The sequence below is a fragment of the Apiotrichum porosum genome (genome assembly GCF_003942205.1).
Source record: "Apiotrichum porosum strain DSM 27194 chromosome Unknown scaffold_1, whole genome shotgun sequence".
Classification (NCBI taxonomy): domain Eukaryota; kingdom Fungi; phylum Basidiomycota; class Tremellomycetes; order Trichosporonales; family Trichosporonaceae; genus Apiotrichum; species Apiotrichum porosum.
The window spans coordinates 3006507-3026506 of NW_021167108.1; the positions used below are offsets into that span (position 1 = coordinate 3006507).

The 20000-nt window shown below is 59.7% G+C and overlaps 10 protein-coding genes across 10 annotated transcripts; 6 read left to right on the forward strand and 4 right to left on the reverse strand.

Moving 5' to 3' along the window:
- Nucleotides 1-770: 770 nt before the first annotated feature.
- EHS24_001091 (uncharacterized protein) lies at nucleotides 771-1617 on the reverse strand (the record flags this gene model as incomplete). Its single annotated transcript, XM_028616897.1, has 3 exons — nucleotides 771-791; nucleotides 886-999; nucleotides 1357-1617. The coding sequence occupies 3 exons, from the start codon at nucleotides 1615-1617 to the stop codon at nucleotides 771-773; spliced, it is 396 nt and encodes a 131-aa protein (XP_028480754.1).
- A 416-nt stretch (nucleotides 1618-2033) lies between these two features.
- Nucleotides 2034-3060, forward strand: EHS24_001092 (uncharacterized protein; the record flags this gene model as incomplete). The annotated part of the gene is made up of 7 exons (XM_028616898.1): nucleotides 2034-2111; nucleotides 2159-2249; nucleotides 2306-2402; nucleotides 2452-2567; nucleotides 2626-2705; nucleotides 2789-2884; nucleotides 2941-3060. The coding sequence occupies 7 exons, from the start codon at nucleotides 2034-2036 to the stop codon at nucleotides 3058-3060; spliced, it is 678 nt and encodes a 225-aa protein (XP_028480755.1).
- A 956-nt stretch (nucleotides 3061-4016) lies between these two features.
- EHS24_001093 (uncharacterized protein) lies at nucleotides 4017-5292 on the forward strand (the record flags this gene model as incomplete). Its single annotated transcript, XM_028616899.1, has 3 exons — nucleotides 4017-4428; nucleotides 4485-4508; nucleotides 4673-5292. The coding sequence occupies 3 exons, from the start codon at nucleotides 4017-4019 to the stop codon at nucleotides 5290-5292; spliced, it is 1056 nt and encodes a 351-aa protein (XP_028480756.1).
- Nucleotides 5293-5547: 255 nt separating this feature from the next.
- On the forward strand, nucleotides 5548-5787 carry EHS24_001094 (uncharacterized protein; the record flags this gene model as incomplete). Its single annotated transcript, XM_028616900.1, has 1 exon — nucleotides 5548-5787. One exon carries the CDS (start codon nucleotides 5548-5550, stop codon nucleotides 5785-5787), a length of 240 nt encoding a protein of 79 aa, XP_028480757.1.
- Nucleotides 5788-6192: 405 nt separating this feature from the next.
- Nucleotides 6193-7580, reverse strand: EHS24_001095 (uncharacterized protein; the record flags this gene model as incomplete). Its single annotated transcript, XM_028616901.1, has 6 exons — nucleotides 6193-6442; nucleotides 6627-6795; nucleotides 6962-7029; nucleotides 7076-7162; nucleotides 7347-7432; nucleotides 7569-7580. The coding sequence occupies 6 exons, from the start codon at nucleotides 7578-7580 to the stop codon at nucleotides 6193-6195; spliced, it is 672 nt and encodes a 223-aa protein (XP_028480758.1).
- A 788-nt stretch (nucleotides 7581-8368) lies between these two features.
- Nucleotides 8369-11147, forward strand: EHS24_001096 (uncharacterized protein; the record flags this gene model as incomplete). Its single annotated transcript, XM_028616902.1, has 15 exons — nucleotides 8369-8451; nucleotides 8514-8561; nucleotides 8608-8620; nucleotides 8657-8691; nucleotides 8739-8945; nucleotides 8984-9068; nucleotides 9109-9154; nucleotides 9193-9228; nucleotides 9265-9330; nucleotides 9387-9443; nucleotides 9484-9778; nucleotides 9835-10194; nucleotides 10239-10430; nucleotides 10470-11084; nucleotides 11126-11147. The coding sequence occupies 15 exons, from the start codon at nucleotides 8369-8371 to the stop codon at nucleotides 11145-11147; spliced, it is 2160 nt and encodes a 719-aa protein (XP_028480759.1).
- A 118-nt stretch (nucleotides 11148-11265) lies between these two features.
- EHS24_001097 (uncharacterized protein) lies at nucleotides 11266-12250 on the reverse strand (the record flags this gene model as incomplete). The annotated part of the gene is made up of 4 exons (XM_028616903.1): nucleotides 11266-11300; nucleotides 11352-11881; nucleotides 11965-12067; nucleotides 12151-12250. The coding sequence occupies 4 exons, from the start codon at nucleotides 12248-12250 to the stop codon at nucleotides 11266-11268; spliced, it is 768 nt and encodes a 255-aa protein (XP_028480760.1).
- A 264-nt stretch (nucleotides 12251-12514) lies between these two features.
- Nucleotides 12515-17042, forward strand: EHS24_001098 (uncharacterized protein; the record flags this gene model as incomplete). Its single annotated transcript, XM_028616904.1, has 5 exons — nucleotides 12515-12633; nucleotides 12688-12826; nucleotides 12891-14280; nucleotides 14318-14423; nucleotides 14462-17042. The coding sequence occupies 5 exons, from the start codon at nucleotides 12515-12517 to the stop codon at nucleotides 17040-17042; spliced, it is 4335 nt and encodes a 1444-aa protein (XP_028480761.1).
- A 109-nt stretch (nucleotides 17043-17151) lies between these two features.
- Nucleotides 17152-18604, reverse strand: RRP8 (25S rRNA (adenine645-N1)-methyltransferase; the record flags this gene model as incomplete). Its single annotated transcript, XM_028616905.1, has 3 exons — nucleotides 17152-17395; nucleotides 17448-17920; nucleotides 17960-18604. 3 exons carry the CDS (start codon nucleotides 18602-18604, stop codon nucleotides 17152-17154), a joined length of 1362 nt encoding a protein of 453 aa, XP_028480762.1.
- A 244-nt stretch (nucleotides 18605-18848) lies between these two features.
- Nucleotides 18849-19718, forward strand: EHS24_001100 (uncharacterized protein; the record flags this gene model as incomplete). The annotated part of the gene is made up of 4 exons (XM_028616906.1): nucleotides 18849-18852; nucleotides 18914-18921; nucleotides 18981-19481; nucleotides 19578-19718. 4 exons carry the CDS (start codon nucleotides 18849-18851, stop codon nucleotides 19716-19718), a joined length of 654 nt encoding a protein of 217 aa, XP_028480763.1.
- Between the last annotated feature and the right edge of the window lie 282 nt (nucleotides 19719-20000).

Sequence of the window (20000 nt, forward strand, 5' to 3'; positions counted from 1 at the left end):
GAAGGGGGGGAGAGGAGGTCGATGTGGTCTATGTCTATGCGGGTGGGAGGTGGGAGGTCGGAAGAACCACGGCTCTGTGGGCTTATATCGGGGTTGTGCGTTCGGGAGGACGAGGGCGGGCGGGGTTCTATCTCGTTGCTCAAGGGCTCCCTCCGGCGGTTACCGGCTTGCCCGCCCGGTCCGCGGTCGTCATTGCAACCTTCTGCGCTCTCCTGTCCCCGGTTGGCCCCCAGCATGGCCCCCACCTTGCCCGTGTACCCGTGTGTGCAGCGTACACGCGCATGGGCTGCCCCCGTCTCCCCCAATCAGTCGGTGTCGGACAGGGTGTGTGGTGCAAACAATACCGAGACCTCCACCTCCACTTGTTTTCCAACTCGAGAGCTATAGCCGGAACTATGCCATTTGCCAGGTGCAGGTGGGTCCAGATTGACTCGGATCAATGCCGAACACAACAAGGGACGGTGTGTAATCTGGCAAATGCAGCGGCTCGACACGGCAACAAGGGAGGGGGGAACAACGCCACCACCGAGCCACCACCACGGGCGACGCCGAGAGCAGGACCCCGGTGTCTCTGAACCCCCGCAGTCGCGACAGCCCACCATTATCCCACGGCGTGTTTGCGGGCCTCCGTGGCGTGCTGACTCGACAGACCAATAGAACCATATATGAGATCCCATAAAGGTAAACGTCAAGCTCCGGGAGAAACACTGCCTACAACACCCACAAGAAAAAAGAACGGAAAACAATAAGAAATAGATGTCCGATAAACTTTAGTTCCACTGCCCAGCATCCTGCTACGTCAGCACATGTGCGTCTGTGTAACACAACAGAGGTCTGATCGCCGACGCCGTGCGCCTTGCGGACCCCGTGCGCCCAGAAACCCACCATCATGCGCTCGTTGCCCTGCTGCTGCGTGGATGACGCGCGGCGCTCGGCAGCGAGCTTGGCCGAGAGCTGCCCGCTCTTCGGATTCGAAGTAGACACGCCCTTCTTGCCCTCCTGGTGGGGTGGGTCAGCGTCATGACATTCATGGGGTGGACGGCAGAGAGTGGAGTGTAAGAGTGTACAGAATGCAGTGGCGCAGAGCGTCACTTGACTGGACGGGCCCACGGGGCAGATGCGGGGCATGCGCCAATGCCAAATGGGCGAACAATACAATGGGCCTTTGGAGCACCTTGGGGATGGCAGATGACGCAAAGCAAGCATCCCTCAAGCACCAGGCCAAGCAAACGCCATGCCAGGCAGGCAGGCAGGGGGGGGGGGGGGGGGGGGGAGGTCCATGTCACTCCGCCTTGTCTGTGACCTCCAGATATCGGGCACCTTCGCAGCATCACACGCTGCATCACTCTCACTCACTGCCTGTGCGCGCGCTTCAGCCGCTGCCAGCGCTGCAGACCGGGGGTCAGCCCCACTGCTGGGACTGCCGGGACTGCCTCCCAGTGCTTGAGGTGGTCGTGAGGCCGGAGTCGCCTTGTTCTTGCCGCCTACACTGCCTGATGGCTTGCCAGCAACGCTTCCGCCAGCGGCAGCCCCGCCCGTTGGGGTGGGTGTGCCAGAGCCGAGGCGCTGCCCACCAGACTGCTTGGGCTTGGATGGGTCCGAGAAGCAGTTACCCATGGCTGGTTGTGTGGGAACTGGGTGTTGATTGAGAGGTGGTGCGAGGGAGGTGATGAAGGGGGGGGGGTTGGCCGCCTAGTGCACAACCAGTCGTAGACGAGATGGATGGGTGTGTGGGTACTGGGCACTTGCTGTGTCGATGTGGTGTGAGAGGCCTATGCGCTAGTCGCTGTCGGCGATGCTGTCGATGCCAAGACTGGCGTGCATGATGAGGACCGCCTGGGGTCGTCATCGCCCTTGTCCTTGGAGGGAAGGCGAGGGCTCCGCATTGACCTGCCCGCACGCACGCGCTTTTCAAACGGGCATTATACAAACTCCGTGTTTTGGCGGCTGGATTTCTGCTTTCGCTCACGCCGTCTGAACATTATTGACGACAGTGCTCCCATCCAACACCGTCCACCCACACAACAAACAACATGGCCGCTCCTGCTTCTGTCGAGGCCACCCTCGCCGCCGCCATCACCCAGATGGAGGCTGACGCCACCCTCCGCAAGGTAAGCGCCTGCGTCTCAATGGGTGTTCTCATGTGCTGACAAGGAAGACCGTCAAGGAGGCCACCGAGCCCATCGAGGAGATCACTCGCCAGGCCACTGCCGAGCTCAACCGCCTCCACTCCGCCAGCTCGGACAAGCGTGAGTAGCTGATAGGCGATGCTGCTCCGCTGTGCTCCTCTGACATACAACTCCAGACGAGGCTATCGCCAACAAGGCGCTCGAGATTGTCGCTACCGCCCACCCCACCTGGGTCGAGATCGCCAAGCTCATTCCCAAGGGCGAGTTCTTCCGGTAAGTCTAGCTGTATATGCTTTAAAACAATAGCACTGACAGCTCGCAGCTACCAGTTTGCCGTCTCGCCCCTGTTCAAGTCGCTCGTCACCTCGATCGCCTTTGCTCGCTTCATCCTCCACAACGAGCTAGTCCCTGCCTTCACCGCCGCTACTCTTATGGGTTGTACGTGTGCCCCTGTCCCCTCTTGGTGCATTTGGGTATTGTGCTAACAGAACTACAGTGACAGGCGAGGACGTCGGTGAGCTCCAGCTGTCGTCGGACGACTACCTCCAGGGTGTTATTGCCATGGTCAACGAGCTCGTGAGTGCCGTCTCCCTGGCTCCAGCGGTTCCTCCTTCAGCTCCAGCTGTGGGTTTCTTTAATCCTCGTACTGACCCTTTCAGCCCCGTCTCTCGATCAACTCGGTTACTGCCCAGAACTTTGAGCTGCCCGGCAGGATAGCCGCCTTTGTCAACGACATCTTTGCGAGCTACTCCATGGTACGTACCTCGTCTAGCTAAACCTTGTGTAGATGCCCCCGGCTGACAACTTCCAGCTTAACCTCCGTAACGACAACCTCCGTCGTCGCTTCGACTCGCTCAAGTACGACTTGAAGCGTTGCGAGGACGTTGTGTACGACCTCACTCTCCGTGGCCTCGGTGCCTCCAAGGCTTAGACATGCAATGTACTTTTACTGTGCCACTGTGACACTGCATACCTGGCGCCTTTGTCTCTACATGGATATGGAGTCCCACAGCCAACTGACAATTCAGATATACGCATCGGAGGAGGGTTTCCGAGATGCAGTGCAATGCAGGCAGGCAGAGAACTGACCCCGAGCTGTTGCGTCCGCAACTCACATTCCTCCACTTATCCGTACGCACAGCCACTTGGCCCTCCTCCTCATCGGCTGTGCTATAAGACATCTACGCCTCATCCCTGCGGGCATCCCCTTCTGCACCCATTGCACACGATGCCTATGTTTTGTAAGTAGCACATGCGGCTTGAGGTGTACAGGGTTCCACGCCTCGACCGAAAGGCAGGGTCAGAAGTTGCCTGACATACAACCCCCGTCCTGCAGTGGTTATAGCAAAGCACCGTCTCTCTCATGCATCATTGATGTATTCACCCATATACTATACGCACGGTCCCACGCGTCTCGACGCGTCTATCTGCGTGCGTGCTCGCTGCCTGACACTGGGTGTGCCATCAAAATGCCTGTCCGCAAGCGGGGTGTGTGCCACAGCGCCACTGGGCAGCGCGGCCCTCGTTTTAATCCCGTTCCGGCCGGGGCGCGCACGCGTTCCCCCTCTCCGGCTTTGTGTGTCTTCAATTGCACCACCCAAATCACTCTCTCTCTCATCCATCCACTACCCCATCAACATCCACATCAACATGTCGTCCATGGACATCGACAAGCCCCTCGACGAGGTCCGTCCCATCCACCCACTCCCTTGCCGGTACCCCAACTGACGCGAATCTCCCGCCTGCCCCCGCTTTTTTTCCTCCCTGTTTTGTCACATCGCACGTTTGTCCGCGCGTCCTCCCCTTCCTTTATCGCCACCCGTCCATGACCTTCTCTCATGCGTCCGCCATCGCATCCGCGCTCTCCAACCTCATTCTTTATCCTGCATGGCATCTATGGACGAGCAGATCATTGCCTCGAAGCCCCGTGGTGGTCGTCGCGGCCGCGGTCGTGCTACTGGCGGCCGCTCCGCTTCTGGTCGCTCCGCTGGCGGTGCCGCCAAGGAGGCTGCCATCGGCGGCGGCGCGCGTACCCGCTACGCCGGCGCTGCCCCCAAGTCGGCTTCGACTCGTGCTGCCCCCGCTGCTGCCCCCAAGCCCATCACAGCCGATGCCGTCAAGATCATCATTTCTAACCTGCCCAACGACGTGACCGAGGCTGCTGTCCGTGACCTCATGCAGTCGACCGTCGGCCCCGTCCGTACCGTCCAGATGAGCTACACCAGCGCCGGCAAGTCCACCGGTGTCGCCACCGTCATGTTCAAGAACAAGGGTGACGCCAACAAGGCTCACTCTGCGTGTACGTTGGGTTGTCTTTTGTTGCGATGGTGGGGCGTCCTGCTGACACCAACACAGACCACAACAGGATGATCGACAACCGTTAGTGTCTTCCCAGTGCTGATCCCCCCGTTCCCACACGTGTTCCCCGCCGCTGCAAGCTAGCTGCAAGCGGCCCCTTTGATCGGGCCAAGGTACCTCAAGAGTACGGCCAGGATGAGTTTGCGGTACCAGAGGCCAATGACGGCAATGACGCGCGCGTGCAGACAAAAGTCCCAAGAAGCAAAGCCCCGACGAACGGCGCGGAGAGACGGCAAGGTTTGAACCCCTCCGCCAAAGCCCCGCGCCCGGTTATCCCCTTCTCCAAAGTCCCGTATGGGTGCCCGACCGAGCTCGAGATGTGCCAAGCGACCACAGCGGAGGTGCGGCAGTGTTGGTCGTCGCTGGTGAACGCGACTCGCTCGACCGAGGCGGGGCGGTGACCTTGGCGGCGGCCAGGCGCCGCCCACTTGGGTCGCAAGTTCCCCTGTTTGGGGGAGTACCAGAAGGCTCGAGCATCGTGACGCGGCGAACATCGAGACGCAGCGGACGAATAGCTCGCCTTGGTACGCGATCCACCCGGCAGTCGGATGGATGCGCACTTTTGCGATTACCGGTCACCTCGCCCAACCGAGGTGTACCCTTTGCTATCCGCACGGCCGACGATTTTCACTCCCACCGGATGACTCGGATGACGCCTGCAAGAGATGACACAATGCGTCTGGAGAGCTTGGCTCTCAGTATGCGCTGGTACCCAGACGCTCCAGAGGACTGGCAAGCAGCAGCGGCGCGGCTCTTCCTTCTCGCCCCCCCTTTCCGATTTCCACCCTCCCAAGACAGGCGCTGATAACGCCTTTCGCATCTTATGTTCTACAACTTGACATCATCTGCACTTTTACGACAACCAATGACTTTCTCGACCCTCCCTCTTATCAACTGCTGTATCGTCTCGACAACTTGTATCAACAACTCGACAACATGTATCAATCAACAACAAACCCTTTGTATCGACACTCGCATCCACCCACCTCCCCATGGACCTTTTTATTCTTTCCCTACGCACTATCGCCAACACGATCCGTTTCCACCAACAGAGCGCCCCATGAAGGTCGAGATTGCCATCGACCCCAACGCGCTCCAGACCCTCGCTTCGCGCGTCGCGCCCGCCCCGGCCGCCGCCAACACCCGCGCACCCAAGGCTGCCGCCGGCGCCGCCCGTGGTGGCCGTGCTCCCCGCACTGGCGGTGCCCCTCGCGCACCCCGCGCTCCCCGTCCGGCCAAGAAGACCGCCGAGGACCTGGACGCCGAGATGGCCAACTACAAGGCCTCGTCCACCGCCTGAGCAGTGGAGTAGCCTGTCTCCCCCCATTTCTTTCTCGTAGCCTGTGTGCGACCTAGGATACTCGTGATGATAAAACAGTGTAGCAGTGGCAGTTTGTTGCAGAGCAGAGAAGCGGGCTGGCTCCATTCAGAATGTGCGACGAGCGGCGCGGGTCAGGATGGATGAATGCATATGTCCTGGCAGGGAATCAGGAAGCTAATATCGGACGGGGCGTCTCTGTGCTTTGCGACAGCGAGAGCCTATGTGCGGGACGAGTGTCCCAGCCTATGAATTACGGTCGGGTGGGGGGGAAGGAGGGGGAAGACGAGGTCGAGCTCGAGGCAGGACAACAGCAGCCAGTGCTTATCTCAACAAGTGCCGTCTGCTGTGCGCTGCTGGCCTGATGCTGCTCGTTTCTCTCGTCGCCTAGTTGAGCCAAGTGCTCTCCTTGCCAGCGACCTGCCAAGCGTTGGTGAACGAGAGGGGGTTGACGCCCGGCTGGGCCTTGCGCGCCTCCACGAGACGGAAGATGAAGTTGGCCAGGATGGCAATGAAGAGCGCGACGCAGATCAGGAGCGGGCCGACGAGCTGGTCAAACGAGCCCGGGTAGCGCGTGGCAATCATCGTGAGGCGCTTCTGGTAAATGACGTAGCCGTAGATGAGGACAGCGGCGGCACTGGGAAAAGGGCAGGTCAGCGTGTGTTGGTCGGGAAATGGGAGCAGATAGGGCGTGGGAGAGGGAAGTGGGAGGTGGACAGTGTATGGCTGTTGGATGGGGCAGAGAAAGGTTCCCCATGGGAGGACGGGGGAGGTCTGGACGGACAGTCCGTGGCCAACGACGACGATTCGCAGACACTCACATGAGAGCATAGGCAACGGCAAAGTAGCGTGCGAGACTGTCGCGCGCACCGAAGAGGAGACCCGAGGCGATAGTGGACAGGAGGAGACCCATGGAAAGGTACGAGATGTAGGTGCGCTCGTTGGCGAACCACACCTTGGCCTCAACCTTGACCGGGGTAGGCTTCTTCTCTGCAGATGGTTAGCTATGTTGGCTGTGGTCGGATTCATAGCAAATACACGATGACAGATGAGGTCGCACCAGTCCAAGGTCAGACCAACCTAAACCAGCTGATACGCCCACCTCCGTTCACCGTGCTGCACACCAATGCTGCGGTTGCGCAGAGCGTATACTCACTGGGCACGCGGACGCGAATAGAGGGGTCGTTGATCGAGTGGTAGTCGGTCAGGAGAGGGCGGGTGTCACTTGTTCGTCAGCTTCCTTGCCTCGAAGGCGATTAGCTCGACTCACGAGTCCGGGAGGTTGTCGCCGCGCTTGCTCTTGACACGCATACCCTCGCCGCGGCGGGGGAGGAGGTTGAGGGCACCCTGCGAGAAGCTGCGCTGTTAGCTACGAGTAACGATGAGAACAGAGCTACGGTGCGTGGCCGGTGGACAAGTCACCAAATGATAGCCTCAGATGTGAGGACCCCTGGCGCCAGTTGGGGGCTGGACGGCGAGGGGACAAACAACACATGGAGCTGCCACCAGGTGGGTGATTGCGAGCATGACGAGATACTCACGGCTGCCAGAAGAGCTCAGACGCATCGTTGATCACACGGCTGACGCCTGTCGACGGTTCACCGCTGTTGGGATTGAGGGGGGTGGTCTGGAAAAAAAAGGTGTGAGCTGGTCACGAGAACGTGGTTGACCGAGGAACCAGATGTACGGTGTGGCTGGCGGCTGAGGTTGGATGGAGCACAACCATTCTATGCACGCCGTCGGCATGTATCTGCAGTACCTACCTCCGAGGACATTGCTGGGCCAGGACGATGATGGAGATGGGAGATGGGAACGGTGTGCAAGACGACGACGACAAAGAGTGACGCCTGCGAGGATGGTTGTGTCCAGAGAGAGACTGGAATTCACAACCGATCTTGCACGTGCGTCGGTCTCCATCCAGTGAGCAAATGGGATTGGCAGCGGTCATCTGGGCCAAGGAACCCAGCAGTCTAATTCCAGCGTCCAAATACCCAATCCCACCACTTTGTAATCCCCAGTGCAAGTGCACACGATAGGTGCAGACCGCCCCGGCGCACAACAGTGCTGTTGCATGCATTGCAGCTGTGGGAGCGAGGCAGCTGTCACTACTGGAGAGCGAAACATGTCCAGCCTGCTATCTTTCCAAAAGTGGAAAGCGAGAGTGTGTGCCTGGATTTCTGATGTCATCGAGACGATGCGATAACCACCTCTCTGAGTGTGGCAAGTGGCAACTGTTGAAGCATCTGCACGGTTTGGGGGCGAACATGTGGGAACACCTCGCACATGCTGGCAGGTATGGGACACTTGACATTCCTTTAGAGGCGTACATGTCACTCTAGAGACTCAACGCCCGGTGCAACTTTTGATGGCATCAGCGATCACACATTGCAAAAAAGCCCATCGGCTTTCACTCGCCCCGGCTGCCCATACCTTCTTCTTCTTCTTCTTCGGCACCCTTCCTCTCTCCATACTACAACCTCTCTCCCTACCTTTCCTTTTCCTCTTTCTACTATTTCGCGCCACAGTGAGGTCTTCGGGTTCTTGAATACTGCTTGCAAGCACCATGGCTCCTAATCACATCATCCAACCCGACGTTGCGGAACTTGAGGAGTGGCAGAACGTTTGTACCCGTATTGAGGAGCTCCAGTGAGTAGCAGCAGGAGGGTACAATCCATTTCTCACATCAGCTCTTCTATTTCGGTCAACAGACCTCTCGTCGTCAACTTGGGAGTGCAGAGTGCCGGAAAGAGTTCCATGTGAGTGGCCAAAGTGCGCACAAGTGCTGCTGACGTGAAGCCTCAGTCGTCTTAGCAACGTAGGCGACGTCCTCACTCACATCTGCTGACAACAGGTTCCCCTTCACATCGGCCCCAAGGCTACTACTCTGTAGGCACATCGTGTATTCACACAGCACGCACTTGACCCCCTCCCAGCGGACCTACTCTCATTGAGTCGCACAAGACAAACGCCCCGTTCAAGGCAGAAATCTTCATCGAGTTCTCTGACCCCGCCTTTGGTGTCCCCAAGGGTCGGATTCCCTTTACCATTTGCCCTCTTACCACAAAGGACAACATTACCCACATCCTGCGTCTAGCAGGCGACGAGGCACGTCGCTCCAAAGACGGTTCCCGTGCCATACGGTGAGTGTATTATGTGCACTGTCTGCTGACGTCAACAGTAACTATGAGGAGGTCACGGCGCTGGGAGACGCACGCAAGGACGGCGCCTGGCCTGAATTTACGGCCAATTTGGTCGTCTTGAAGGTAGCGTCAAACAAGACTGACGACATTCTGACGCCCCCAGGTGTCGGGCGACGAGCAGCCCAATATTTCCGTTATAGATCTTCCGGGTAGGTCGTTCACCAGTGTCGCAGACTAACCCACACAGGAATTGCCTCTGAGAAGGAGCACGCGAATCTCATCGGTGAGCTTTGAACCACTTCTGACTGACGACATCCAGAACTCGCGCGTGTTTATCTGAAGAAGCCCCACACCCTCAAGATCTTTTGTGTGGCTGCCAGCGGCGGTGAGTCCCCAACACGCGACAAGCCGTATACTCATGAGGAGGCGCTCCCAGCTCAGACACCACCGAGGCCAAACTCCTCAAGAGGTGCGATCCGGGTGGCAAGTCGACTATCGGTATGTTCTCCACTTGCCACAGCTGTAGAGCTGACGTCAGGCCTCATCCCCAAGGCGGACAAGCTTGACAACGTGTCCGAGGACGAGTGGGGCGACTTAATTGCTGGCGACAACCAGAACTTTGCGTCGTTCCAGCCCAAGTTTGGCTGGTGGCCGACTCGCTTTCGCACCGGTAAAGAGGCCAACCTCACGGACCAAGCTCTCAACGCCGTCGAGGCACAGATGTTTGCCCAAGACGACTGGTGCAAGGTCGCCGAGAGGACCGGCAAGACTTTTGGCTGGCGTGCCGTTGAAAGAATCATCATGAACTTTTACATCAAGGAGGTGCGAAAGCAGTGAGTCAACAAGAGACGTAGGATGTTTCGGTTGGTGCTGGGTTACTCACGATCAGCATGCAAGAACTGGCTCCTCGTGTCACCCGCCTTCTCACGGACACCGGCACCCAGCTCGACAAACTGGCTCCCGAGATTTCCAATGGCGTCGAGGTCCTCCACTGCGAGGTCATCCCCAAGATCGCCGACAGGCTCCGCCAGGCCATCAACTCCAGCGCCGCCGGCTCTGACCTTCTCGTCCAGCTGCAGGCCGACTTCCGCAATAATCTCCATGACACGGTCCCAGAATTCGTTCCGTTCCTCAAAGAGCACCAGCAGGAGGGGATGACCTACGAGCCGTTCACGACCAGCGGCTGGCCAACTTGCCGGTCCATCGAAGACCGGATCCACATGAACGAGATTCATCAGCAGTACGCCACGTGAGTACTCTGCGAGGGCTGGCTGCTTGCTTATACGTGCGCAGTTACTTCAGGAGACGGATGGGTTGTATTGACACGCCGGCTATCGAAAAGCTCCTGAAAGGCAAACACTCTGGGAAGTGGCAGGAGCTGTGCACCCGCTACAACGACGCCGTCTGGGATTCCGTCATCAACTTGGTGTCCGAGGTCGTCACCGAGGTCTGCGCTCAGAAATCTGGAGCCGCTGAAGTCGCCATGTGAGTTATCGTGCGTGTCATCGCTGACAGGGTGTTCAGTGAGACTCTCACATTGCTCACGGAGGGGTTCAAGCAGCAGGCCAACAACCTCATCAAGTGGCGCTGTGGACGCGAGCTGGACGACCCTGCAAACATCGAGCACCGCACCGCCAAGTTTTGGCAGGAACAAGAAGCTGCTGTGGGCCATTACCAAGCCCAGCACCTCAAGATCTACCGCCAGAGTGCAGGTAGCAGTCCCCAAAGCCAGTCTGGTTCGCGTCATGGAATCCACACACCTGGGGCCTCCCGCCGCCCCTCAGCCTCCGTCCAAACTCACCACACGCCGGACGGCAGTGCTAGGATCCCCGATATCGACACCCATCCGTTCGAGTGGGCGATCGATTTCGCCAGCAACCTTATCGCCACGGGCGTCGCAGTCGTCGCTCAACTGGTGTGCAGCACCCGTCGTCTTGACTCCACCGTCGGGCCGGACATCCAGCGCCTCGTCCAGGACTTCCTCAAGCAGGTTCCCTACCGTCTTCTCCAGGCGTTCGACCTGGACCACGTCGAGGCGCCCGTTTCCAAGCGTGCCCGCGATGTCTGCGAGCCGGACGCCGAGACCGTCCGCCAGCGTGACGCCTTGAAGAGGCAGCGCACTCGTCTTGAGGAGATCAGGTGAGTCTTCGAAAGGGTGACATCAGAGCTGACATTGTTAGCCAGATGCTCCAGCGCAAGTAGCTGTGGAGTAGGGTTAATGGATTGCGAATAGGTTTGATTTGCTTGGGGTAGTTTTGTGGTCGGGACGCGCTGGTCGCGTGTGTTATATAGAACCACAACATATGTGCATCTACTACGCCTAGTACGCGGCCGCGGCAACAAGCTTGGTAAGCTCTGTAGAAAAAAAGTCAGCATTGGGAAACAGAGGCAGGCAGTCAGACGCACGCTTAAGCTCAACGTTCTCCTTCACGACACCGGCCTTGACGTCGTTGTCACCGTTGGCGGGGACAACAGCGACGTCGCCGTCAATCTCCCAGCCGGCCTCCTTGGCCCAAGCGGGGACCTCGGCGGCGGGCAGGTCGAGCCAGCGGGCGAGCTGGGAGACACGGACGCGACGGAACGAGGCAGCGATCGACGAGGCAAACTGGGCACGGAGCTCGGGGACCAGCCCCTTGTACGCCGGGAAGTAGTTCTGGTTCGAGTGCAGGGCGTTGGCGGCGTCGCTCGAGCCGTTGAACTCGGACCAGAACTTGGTGAACTGGCATGACCGCACGAGCTCGTGCAGGTTCTCCAGGAAGGGCATGACGGCAATGAGGGTGTCGTCCTCGGACTCAATGTCGTGGAGGATCGCGGAGGGTTCCCTCAGGAGGGCAAGGCAGAGGTTGAAGTCGGGGCCGTGGACAGTGGCAGCGAGCGACTTGGTGAGGATCATAATGATCACGTCGGGGTTGGAGAGCTGGGGGTTGAACTGGTAGCTAAAATAGAAGGTTAGTGACGGCGGCGGCGGCGGCGGCAATGATGATGGGTAGTCTCATTGTGACGGCCTTGCAATACGCACAGCTTAAGGACAGCAAGGTTGGCGAGGAGGTCGTACTCGCTGTTGGTAACCTGCGACTGGAGGTACTCCTCCATGAAGCTAAGGTTGGAAGGGTTATACCTGTCTGTAGGGAAGTCGTCAGTTCAATGATCGCGTGGCCGAGAAGCGGCAAAGAGAGAGGGGAGAAGGGGCAAAGGGGTGACGCACCGACACCGTGGATGAGCTCATGGATGACCTCGGTACGGCTCTCGGGGGTGTGCCACTCCTTGAGGGCCTTTGCTGGGACGGGGGAGGTCGAGGTCGCCATCGTGGATGCTGTCGGCGACGTTTTGGGTGCTGTATGCAGTCTCGGAGTCGTTTGAACAATGCTGCTCAACGAAAGGAGGGACGCTTTTGCATTGATAAGGTGGCAAACAATTACAACACAATTACAACACGTCATTGAAGCCACGCGTCTCCAGTCGCGCGCCGGCTCACTCGGCGGCGCGTGCAGTATGACGACGCCGACAACACAAACCGCAATCGTTGTCCTCTCCATTCCACTCGTCCGACACAGCATGCCCAGTCCGACATGACCACACCAGAGATACCCCTCGGAGCCCGTGTCGCCGTCAAGGCTGGCGTAGGCTATGTGCGTTGGACAGGTGTAAATCCCTCGTTTTCGGAAGGCAAATGGGTCGGCGTCGAGCTGTGAGTTGCAGTCAGGCTACAAGACTGTTTGGTCAACCTTGCTAAACGTGACAGCGAAACACCAACCGGAAAGAACAATGGTTCAGTCCAGAACGAGCAGTACTTTGACTGCAAGCAAGGCTATGGAGTGTTTGTACGCCCAAGCCAGGTCACTGTCATCGACATGGCCCCCGCGCCACCAGCACCGCGAGCCGTGAGTTGGGCATGGACTGTTGGGCATACATGACCCGTATCGCAGACCCAGCTGACACCCACAGCCTCGACCATCGCTAGCTCCAAGGACCCCAGGAAGCGCAGCTGCCTCGCGTCTCTCGTCAGCCGGTGCGTCACGCGCATCGACTCCCGGTTCGCGCAACACCACGTCCACTCCAGCTTCACGTGCAGCGTCCGGAGCGGCTCGGCGCCCGCCCATCGAGACGCCCAGCCGGTCTGTTTCTGCTGCTTCTCGAACATCAGCAGAGAAGACCACGCCTCCTCGTGCAGGATCTGCTGCGAGCCAGGGCACCGTCAAGCGAGTGGCAGCTTCATCGACTGCTGCGCGCACGGGCCGTCCGTCGGTGGCACCTGGCACCCGACCACCGCCGGTGTCCGCCTCAGCCGTCACGCCAAAGGCCCGTAGACAGTCGACCGTGTCGTCGATTGCGAGCCCCACCCCATCAGCAGCGGCCTTGCCACACTCGGCCAGGCCACCATCTACTATCTCCCTCGCTTCAGCTGCTAGCGTCGAAACAGCCGCGCAGAGGCGTCAGTCGACATCCTCGTCCCGCCTCGCCTCACCGCTTCACCAACCCGCTGCCGAGTTGCGAGACCCAGATGCTCTGGCCATGCCACCTCCCCCATTGCCTGTTCCTCAGTCGCCGGTGCGGGGAGGACTGGGTCTGGTGCCCGCTTCGCCAGCGCGCAGCACAGCGTCCTCAGTCCCTTGGTCACCAGCCAGGTCAGCATCTGGCACAGGCGTTCCTGCCTCACCATCGCGCAGTGCCATCCCTTCATCTCCCACGCGTCGTACCTCGACATCTCTCCCAGTCCCACAGTCGCCAGTGCGCACGAGTTCGCCCGGCCACATTCCCGTACCTTCGTCTCCTTCACATCGCGCCGTCTCGCCCATCTCTGAGCGCGGCACCCTTTCCGTGTCCGACCCCAACAAGCCGGTCACATTCACTGGTGGCGCACCCCTGTCACCTAGAGTTTCTCCCCGACAGCCACTCGCACTCTCGGTTCGTTCGACAAGTCCAGACCGCGAGACAGCGGCAGCTGTGTTTGCTCAGAAACGTGAGCTCGACGAGTTGCGCATCAAAGTGCGCCTCCTCGACACGCGCCACAACGAGGACCTGGACAAGATCAAGGTGCTCGAGAAGAAGGCGACCGACGCAGACCAGCTGCACGCAGTCCGTGCCAAGCTTCAGACCAAGTTTCAGGAGCAGCAGGCTGTCCTCGTCAACTCCCAGCGTCTCGCGCGTGACCTCCAGTCGGAGAATGCCCACCTCGAAACGCGTGCACACGAAGCCATGGAGCAGCTCGAGATGGCCACTCTGGACCGCGAGGTTGCAGAGGAGAAGGCCGAGGCTGCCGAGTCTGATCTGTCACGGATGAGCGAGAAGGTCGCCGAGCTGGAGATGGAGGTCGCTGTGCTCAAGGAGGAAAATGGTACGTTGCCGTTCTGTGTCGTAGCTGACCACAACAGCGGAATACGAGAAACCCATCTCAGGCGTCGAGGGTACCGAGCGTTCATCTCTCGCATTCGTGCAACTTGAAAAGCACAATGAACGCTTGAAAGAAGCACTCATTCGGTATGTTACGCCAAGCCAGGTACAAGCTAACTTCGCAGCCTCCGCGATGTCACTTCAGAGTCGGAGAAGGAGCACCGCACCAAAATCACCGACTTGGAGAAGGAGCTCGCCTCGCAGGAGGACCTGCAGAGCCGTCTCAACCTGACTGAAGCCAGGCTGTCCAGCAGCGAGGAGCAGGTTCAGGACCTGAAGCAGCAACTTGATGACGCACTTGGTGCCGAGGACCTTCTCGAGGAGCTCACCGAGCGCAACCTCCAGATGAGCGAGCGTCTCGAGGAGATGCACGCCACGATCGAGGACCTTGAGGCCCTCAAGGAGCTCAACGACGAACTCGAGGAGAACCACGTCGCCACTGCCAAGCAGCTTGAGGAGGAGATTTCTGTTATCACCAGCAAGCTGCGTGACGAGACGGGCCGTTCTGGTGACCTCGAAGCAGTCGTTGTCGACATGGAGGCTACTATTGGTCAGTTCCGCGAGCTTGTGGCCAACCTCCAGAGCGAGATCGACACCCTTCGTGTCCTCCAGGCCACGCAGGAGTATGAGTCTGCGACTGCCAGCAAGGAATCGCAGACTCTGATGAACCTCAACCTCAAGCTGCAGTCGTCGGCTGCCAAGACCCAGAGCAAGACAATTGACCTGGAGCTCAAGAAGCTCGAGGCCGCTCAGCTTACCGAGCATCTGCGTATTGTCCAGGCCTACCTTCCCGACCCCTACCTGGAGACCGAGGCCGACTCGACGACCGCTCTCCTTTTCTTCTACCGCGTGGCGTCCAAGGTCGACATGCTCATCAACGTCATCTCTCACCTGCACGGTCTCCCTGCGGCGCTCCACAGCGTTCAGTCCGAGGCTCTTGTCGGTGTGTGCGAGCTGCGCGGCAAGCTCCACCACTTTGCAACTCTCAACCGCCGCTTTGCTGCCGTCATGCGCAGGGCGTCGCCCGATGACTGGGTATCGCTCGGCCGCGTCGTCGGCGAGCTTACCGGCGTCGAAACTCGCGTTGACGGCTGGGTTGGACTGGCAAAGGCGGACACGTTCAACGAAGGCGACTGTGCTCGCGAGCTCGTCGCTTTAATCGCTCAGTTCAACCACCTCGCCGAGGTCATGTTCAACCACCCGGGTCTGGACGCTGCCGAGCAGCAGCTTGACCTCGCATACAACTTTGACGACGACCTGGACAACTTTGCTGCTGCTGTCGGCTTTGTCCGCCAGGCCGTCGTTACCCTCATCAACGACGGCGACATTGATGTTGAGGTTGGAGAGTCGACTCTCGAGGAGGCCGTCTACGAGCCCGTTCAGCGTATCCTCAACCAAGTCCGTGCTGTCAAGGCCCCCGCAGGCAAGCTCGTGTCCGTGGTCGAGGAGGCCGTCGCTGCCGAGGCTGCCCTTCTGCCCGAGTTTACGGCTGCTCTCGGTGACCTTGTCAACTCGGTCTCGCACGCTGTCGACCTTGCAGTGCAGGTCGCCCAGCGTATTGGCGAGCACATTGCGTCTGTCCGCGCGTCCAAGGAACCGTTGCGTCTCGATGACATTGTCAAATTCCTTGCCGAGGTTACCAACCAGGCCAACGCCGACCAGCCGCCATGGGACGTCATTGGTGCCTTTATCACACGAATTGGCACTGACCTGGCCGACACGTTGCCCAAGTTCCGCGGTGCCGCCAAGGCCAGCCAGACTGTGTCACTTGCTGCTTCCCCGCCCTGGCTTGCTCGCGTCGCTTCCATCAAGCAGGCCGCCACGCACAGTGCCGAGGCAGAGCACAAAGTGTCGCGTCTGTCCGAAGAGCTCAAGGAGATGCTGCGCGAGATCAAGATCCGTGACCAGAGCTTGCAAGAGTCTGGTGTTAAGATCGAGACACTCGAGCACCGCCTCGAGGCATCGCGCAGGCAGGCGGACATGATCCTGGAGCTGGAAAACGATATTGCCAAGTCCAAAAAGCAAGAAAAGGTCTACGAGGAAGCCATGGAGCAGCTCCAGGCCGAATACGACACGCTCGAGGCAGAAAACGCACGTCTCCGCAAGAACCGTGGATCGAACACCGATTCGCCTTCTGCATCGGCCTACGGCGAAATGCCTCTCCAGTCCCCGTCAGCGGTTGAAGCGACCCACCTGGTCGAGCAGATTGAGGCTCTCCGTGGCGCCGTCCGGTTCCTGCGCTCCGAGAATGCTCTCCTCAAGTCGCGCGACATGTACGACGACATCAACATGCTCGCTCCGCTCCGCACCATCAGTGTGGCTCCTCTCCCGCCTCTCCCTGCCCTGCCGGCTCTCCCACCCCTGCCCGATCTGGTGGGTGGCAAGAAATCCAGCCAGTCCTCTGGCAAGGCAGACGACGACAGCGACGCAGAGTCCGAGGGCCCCGTCACGCCGCGTACGTCTTCCATCCGCCCCGATGCCAGACAGGCACTCGACACCGAGTCCAAGCTCCTTCTCCGCGAGCTGGCAAGGTACAGCGCTGCGCCGCGCATTGTGGATATTTCGGGTCTTGGAGCTGGAGGTCCCGCGTGGCGGAGCAGGAAGAACTCGCCCGAAGCACAGGTGTTCCGTTGGGCCAACGAGAGGCGTGCCCTTGAGCAACGCGTCGAGGACCTGGGTGCGCGCGTGAGAGCCTTGAGGCGATGAAGGAAAGGCCAGTAGATGGGCGACGACGTGTAAAGTAGAGACCACTACACCGTAGATAGTACACTTTTGAAATGCATATATTACGACCCTCCGGCTACAAGGCAACTAACTACCTCTTCTTGTACACGCACGCACGGAGGATGCTCTCGCCCTCGGCGATACGCTCGTCCCATCCAGGCTCACCACGGGCAGGGCCCTGCGGCACTGTGGCGCGCTTGACGAAACGGAACAAGGTAAAGTGGGTGCTGGGCTCCTCCTGGCTCTCGAGAGTGAGGCCAAACGAGGCGACGGTGCGCACAAAGGCCTCGGTGTTCACAAAGCGGGACGTGACCTCGGCAATGTGGAATGTACCGCTGGGAAGATGTCAGTTGTAGCGCAATGGGTGGCAAAGTGTTTTGAACTAACCCGTGCTTCAACACGCGGACGGCCTCGTACACGCCTCCAACCCAGTTGGTGCCCATGAGCGAGAGACAGCAGACGACGACATCGACAATCTCCGCCGCGTGGCTGCGACCCTTCTTGCTCTCCTTCTTGGCCCACTTGCTCTCCTCGACCGTGTGCTCCACTCCACCGGGCCGGCCGGGCAGAGGGACGCGCGAGAGGAAATCGGCCTCGACGACCCATCCCTCACCAGCGGTACCGGCGGCACCGCCCGATCCGACAACCGCCGCGTCCTCGCCACCCACGCCCGAGTCGCCGACGAGGTCGTACGAGAGCACAACCTTGCCCTGCGGCACGAGCGCGCGAGCGAGGCCGGCGTCACCACAGCCCAGGTCGGCGATGACGGTGCCGCGGGGGAGCGGGGCGAGGAGGGAGACAATGTGCGGGAGAGGAGGCGAAGGCCAGCCGGCCGTGAGCTGGCGGTGCGTGTTGTGGTACTGTTGTTGTCAGCTTGCGATCCTCTTATTGGAGCTCACGTCGGCAAAGATCTTGGGGTCCTTCTTCATCATGGCCACGGCGTCGGTCGAGGGAGTCGAGTACAGCTGCTCGTTGATCCAGCGGAAGCGGGCGCCCTCGAGCTTGGAGCGCATCTGGCGCTGCATGTCGGTCAGTCCGGCGTCTGAGACTTCGGCAGTCGGGATCTCGGGCATGGGCAGCTCGACGGGAGCCGGGCGGTCGCCCTTGGACTTGGACTTGGACTTATTGTCCTTGCCCTTGCCACCCTCAGCCTGCTTGCCCTTTGTCGGTGTCGACTTTGGCTGGTTCTGCTGCTGCTGCTGCTGCTTCTTGGGCTGGTTCTGTTGAGGCTTGCCGCCCTTGCCGCCGGCGTGCTGCTGCTTGCCCTGCTTGCCCCTTGGCGAGGGCGCGGGCTCGTCGTCAAACGCGCTCTTCCTCTTCTTGCCCATCTGGCCGAGACTCTCGCGGCCAATCTTCTCCTTGATCTCGCCGCGGTCGAGCTTGTCCATGAGCTTGGAGAGGTTGGCCGTGGTCGACCGGAGCTGGTCCTCCTTGCCGCCGAGGCTGGCGCGCTTGCGCTTGCTGGCCCCCGTGGGGTTACCAAGACTGGCCGTCTTGGAGGGTCCAGGCAGGCCAGCGTCGAATGCTGAGGGGAAGAGCGACATTGTGGGTGTGGTAAATGAGGTCGTTGGTTGTAAATATCGCTTCAGATATTGAGAGATGGACCGGAAATCTTGGACTCGTTGGGGCCCCGAGCCAAAAGACTGCCACACGCCTATTGCCGTAATCTCCGGGGCTTGGATGTTGTTTGCCACCCATTTCGTCAAGTCCGCCATCCAAGCCAAGGAGCGGACCATCCATCGTCCACTGCACGTCATCCGGCGCGTGTAGAGACACAAAGCAAACACAATGGGTGAGTGCTACAAGGTGTAGCGTATCCGGATGTGTCCAGTGCTGACGCTCCTCCTCCACAGATTACCAAGTGCGTCGACCCTCGGAGCTCTCCCGCCGCGTCTGTCCAAAACAATTGCTGACCATCAGAACCGTGCAGGTGCCAACAAGGGTGGTGGCGGTGTGGCCGGCTCGTCCGAGTCGGCGATTGACCGTCGTGAGCGTCTCCGCAAGCTGGCAATGGAGACGATCGACCTGGCCAAGGACCCCTACATCCTCCGCACGCACCTGGGCACCCTCGAGTGTCGTCTCTGCCTGACGCTGCACGTCAACGAGGGCTCGTACCTCGCCCACACGCAGGGCAAGAAGCACCAGACCAACCTCGCGCGTCGTGCAGCAAGGGATAACCACGATGCCATCCTTGCCGCGCCGCCACCGCCGGCGACGACGGTGCGCAAAAAGGTCTTTGTCAAGATTGGACGACCGGGTTACAAGATTGTCAAGATTCGCGAGCCGGTGACCCAGCGCCTGGGTTTGCTGTTTACCATCTCCTTGCCCGAAATCAAGGACGGCGAGCGGCCCCGGAGGCGCTTCATGTCGGCGTTTGAGCAGAAGCGCGAGATTCCCAACCGCGCGATTCAGTACATGGTGGTGAGTCCTGATGGGCCTTGCAGAGACGCGCGCGAGCGCTCCCGCTTGAGTGGCTACTTTCCTTCCCTTGCGGTGGAATAGGTTGCTGACAGACAGATTGCGGCCGAGCCGTACGAGACGATCTCGTTTGCCATTCCAGCAAAAGACATGGCCGACGAGGAGGAGGACCCAGACTCTGTATGGGAGCACTGGGACGCAGACGACAAGGTGTACAGCTGCCAGCTGCTGTTCAAGTAGACCTAGACCGTGACATGCATTGTATCAGGTACATCAAGATCGACGTCTGGAGCTACTCCAGGCCGCGCTATGGCGGTGGTGTGAGGCGCTTTCCTGCTCGGCAAGCCCCTCAAGAGCTCAGAAATTGGACACGCGCTTTGCTTCCTGGAGATCTGGAGATTGCGGCGAGAAGGTCGTCTCCGAGGTGAGCATCGTCCACTTGCTTATTGTGGGTAGAATGTGAACCGCCAAAAATGGTCGTTTGACGTCGTCTCGGAAGATATGATGGCTAAGCATGGCCTC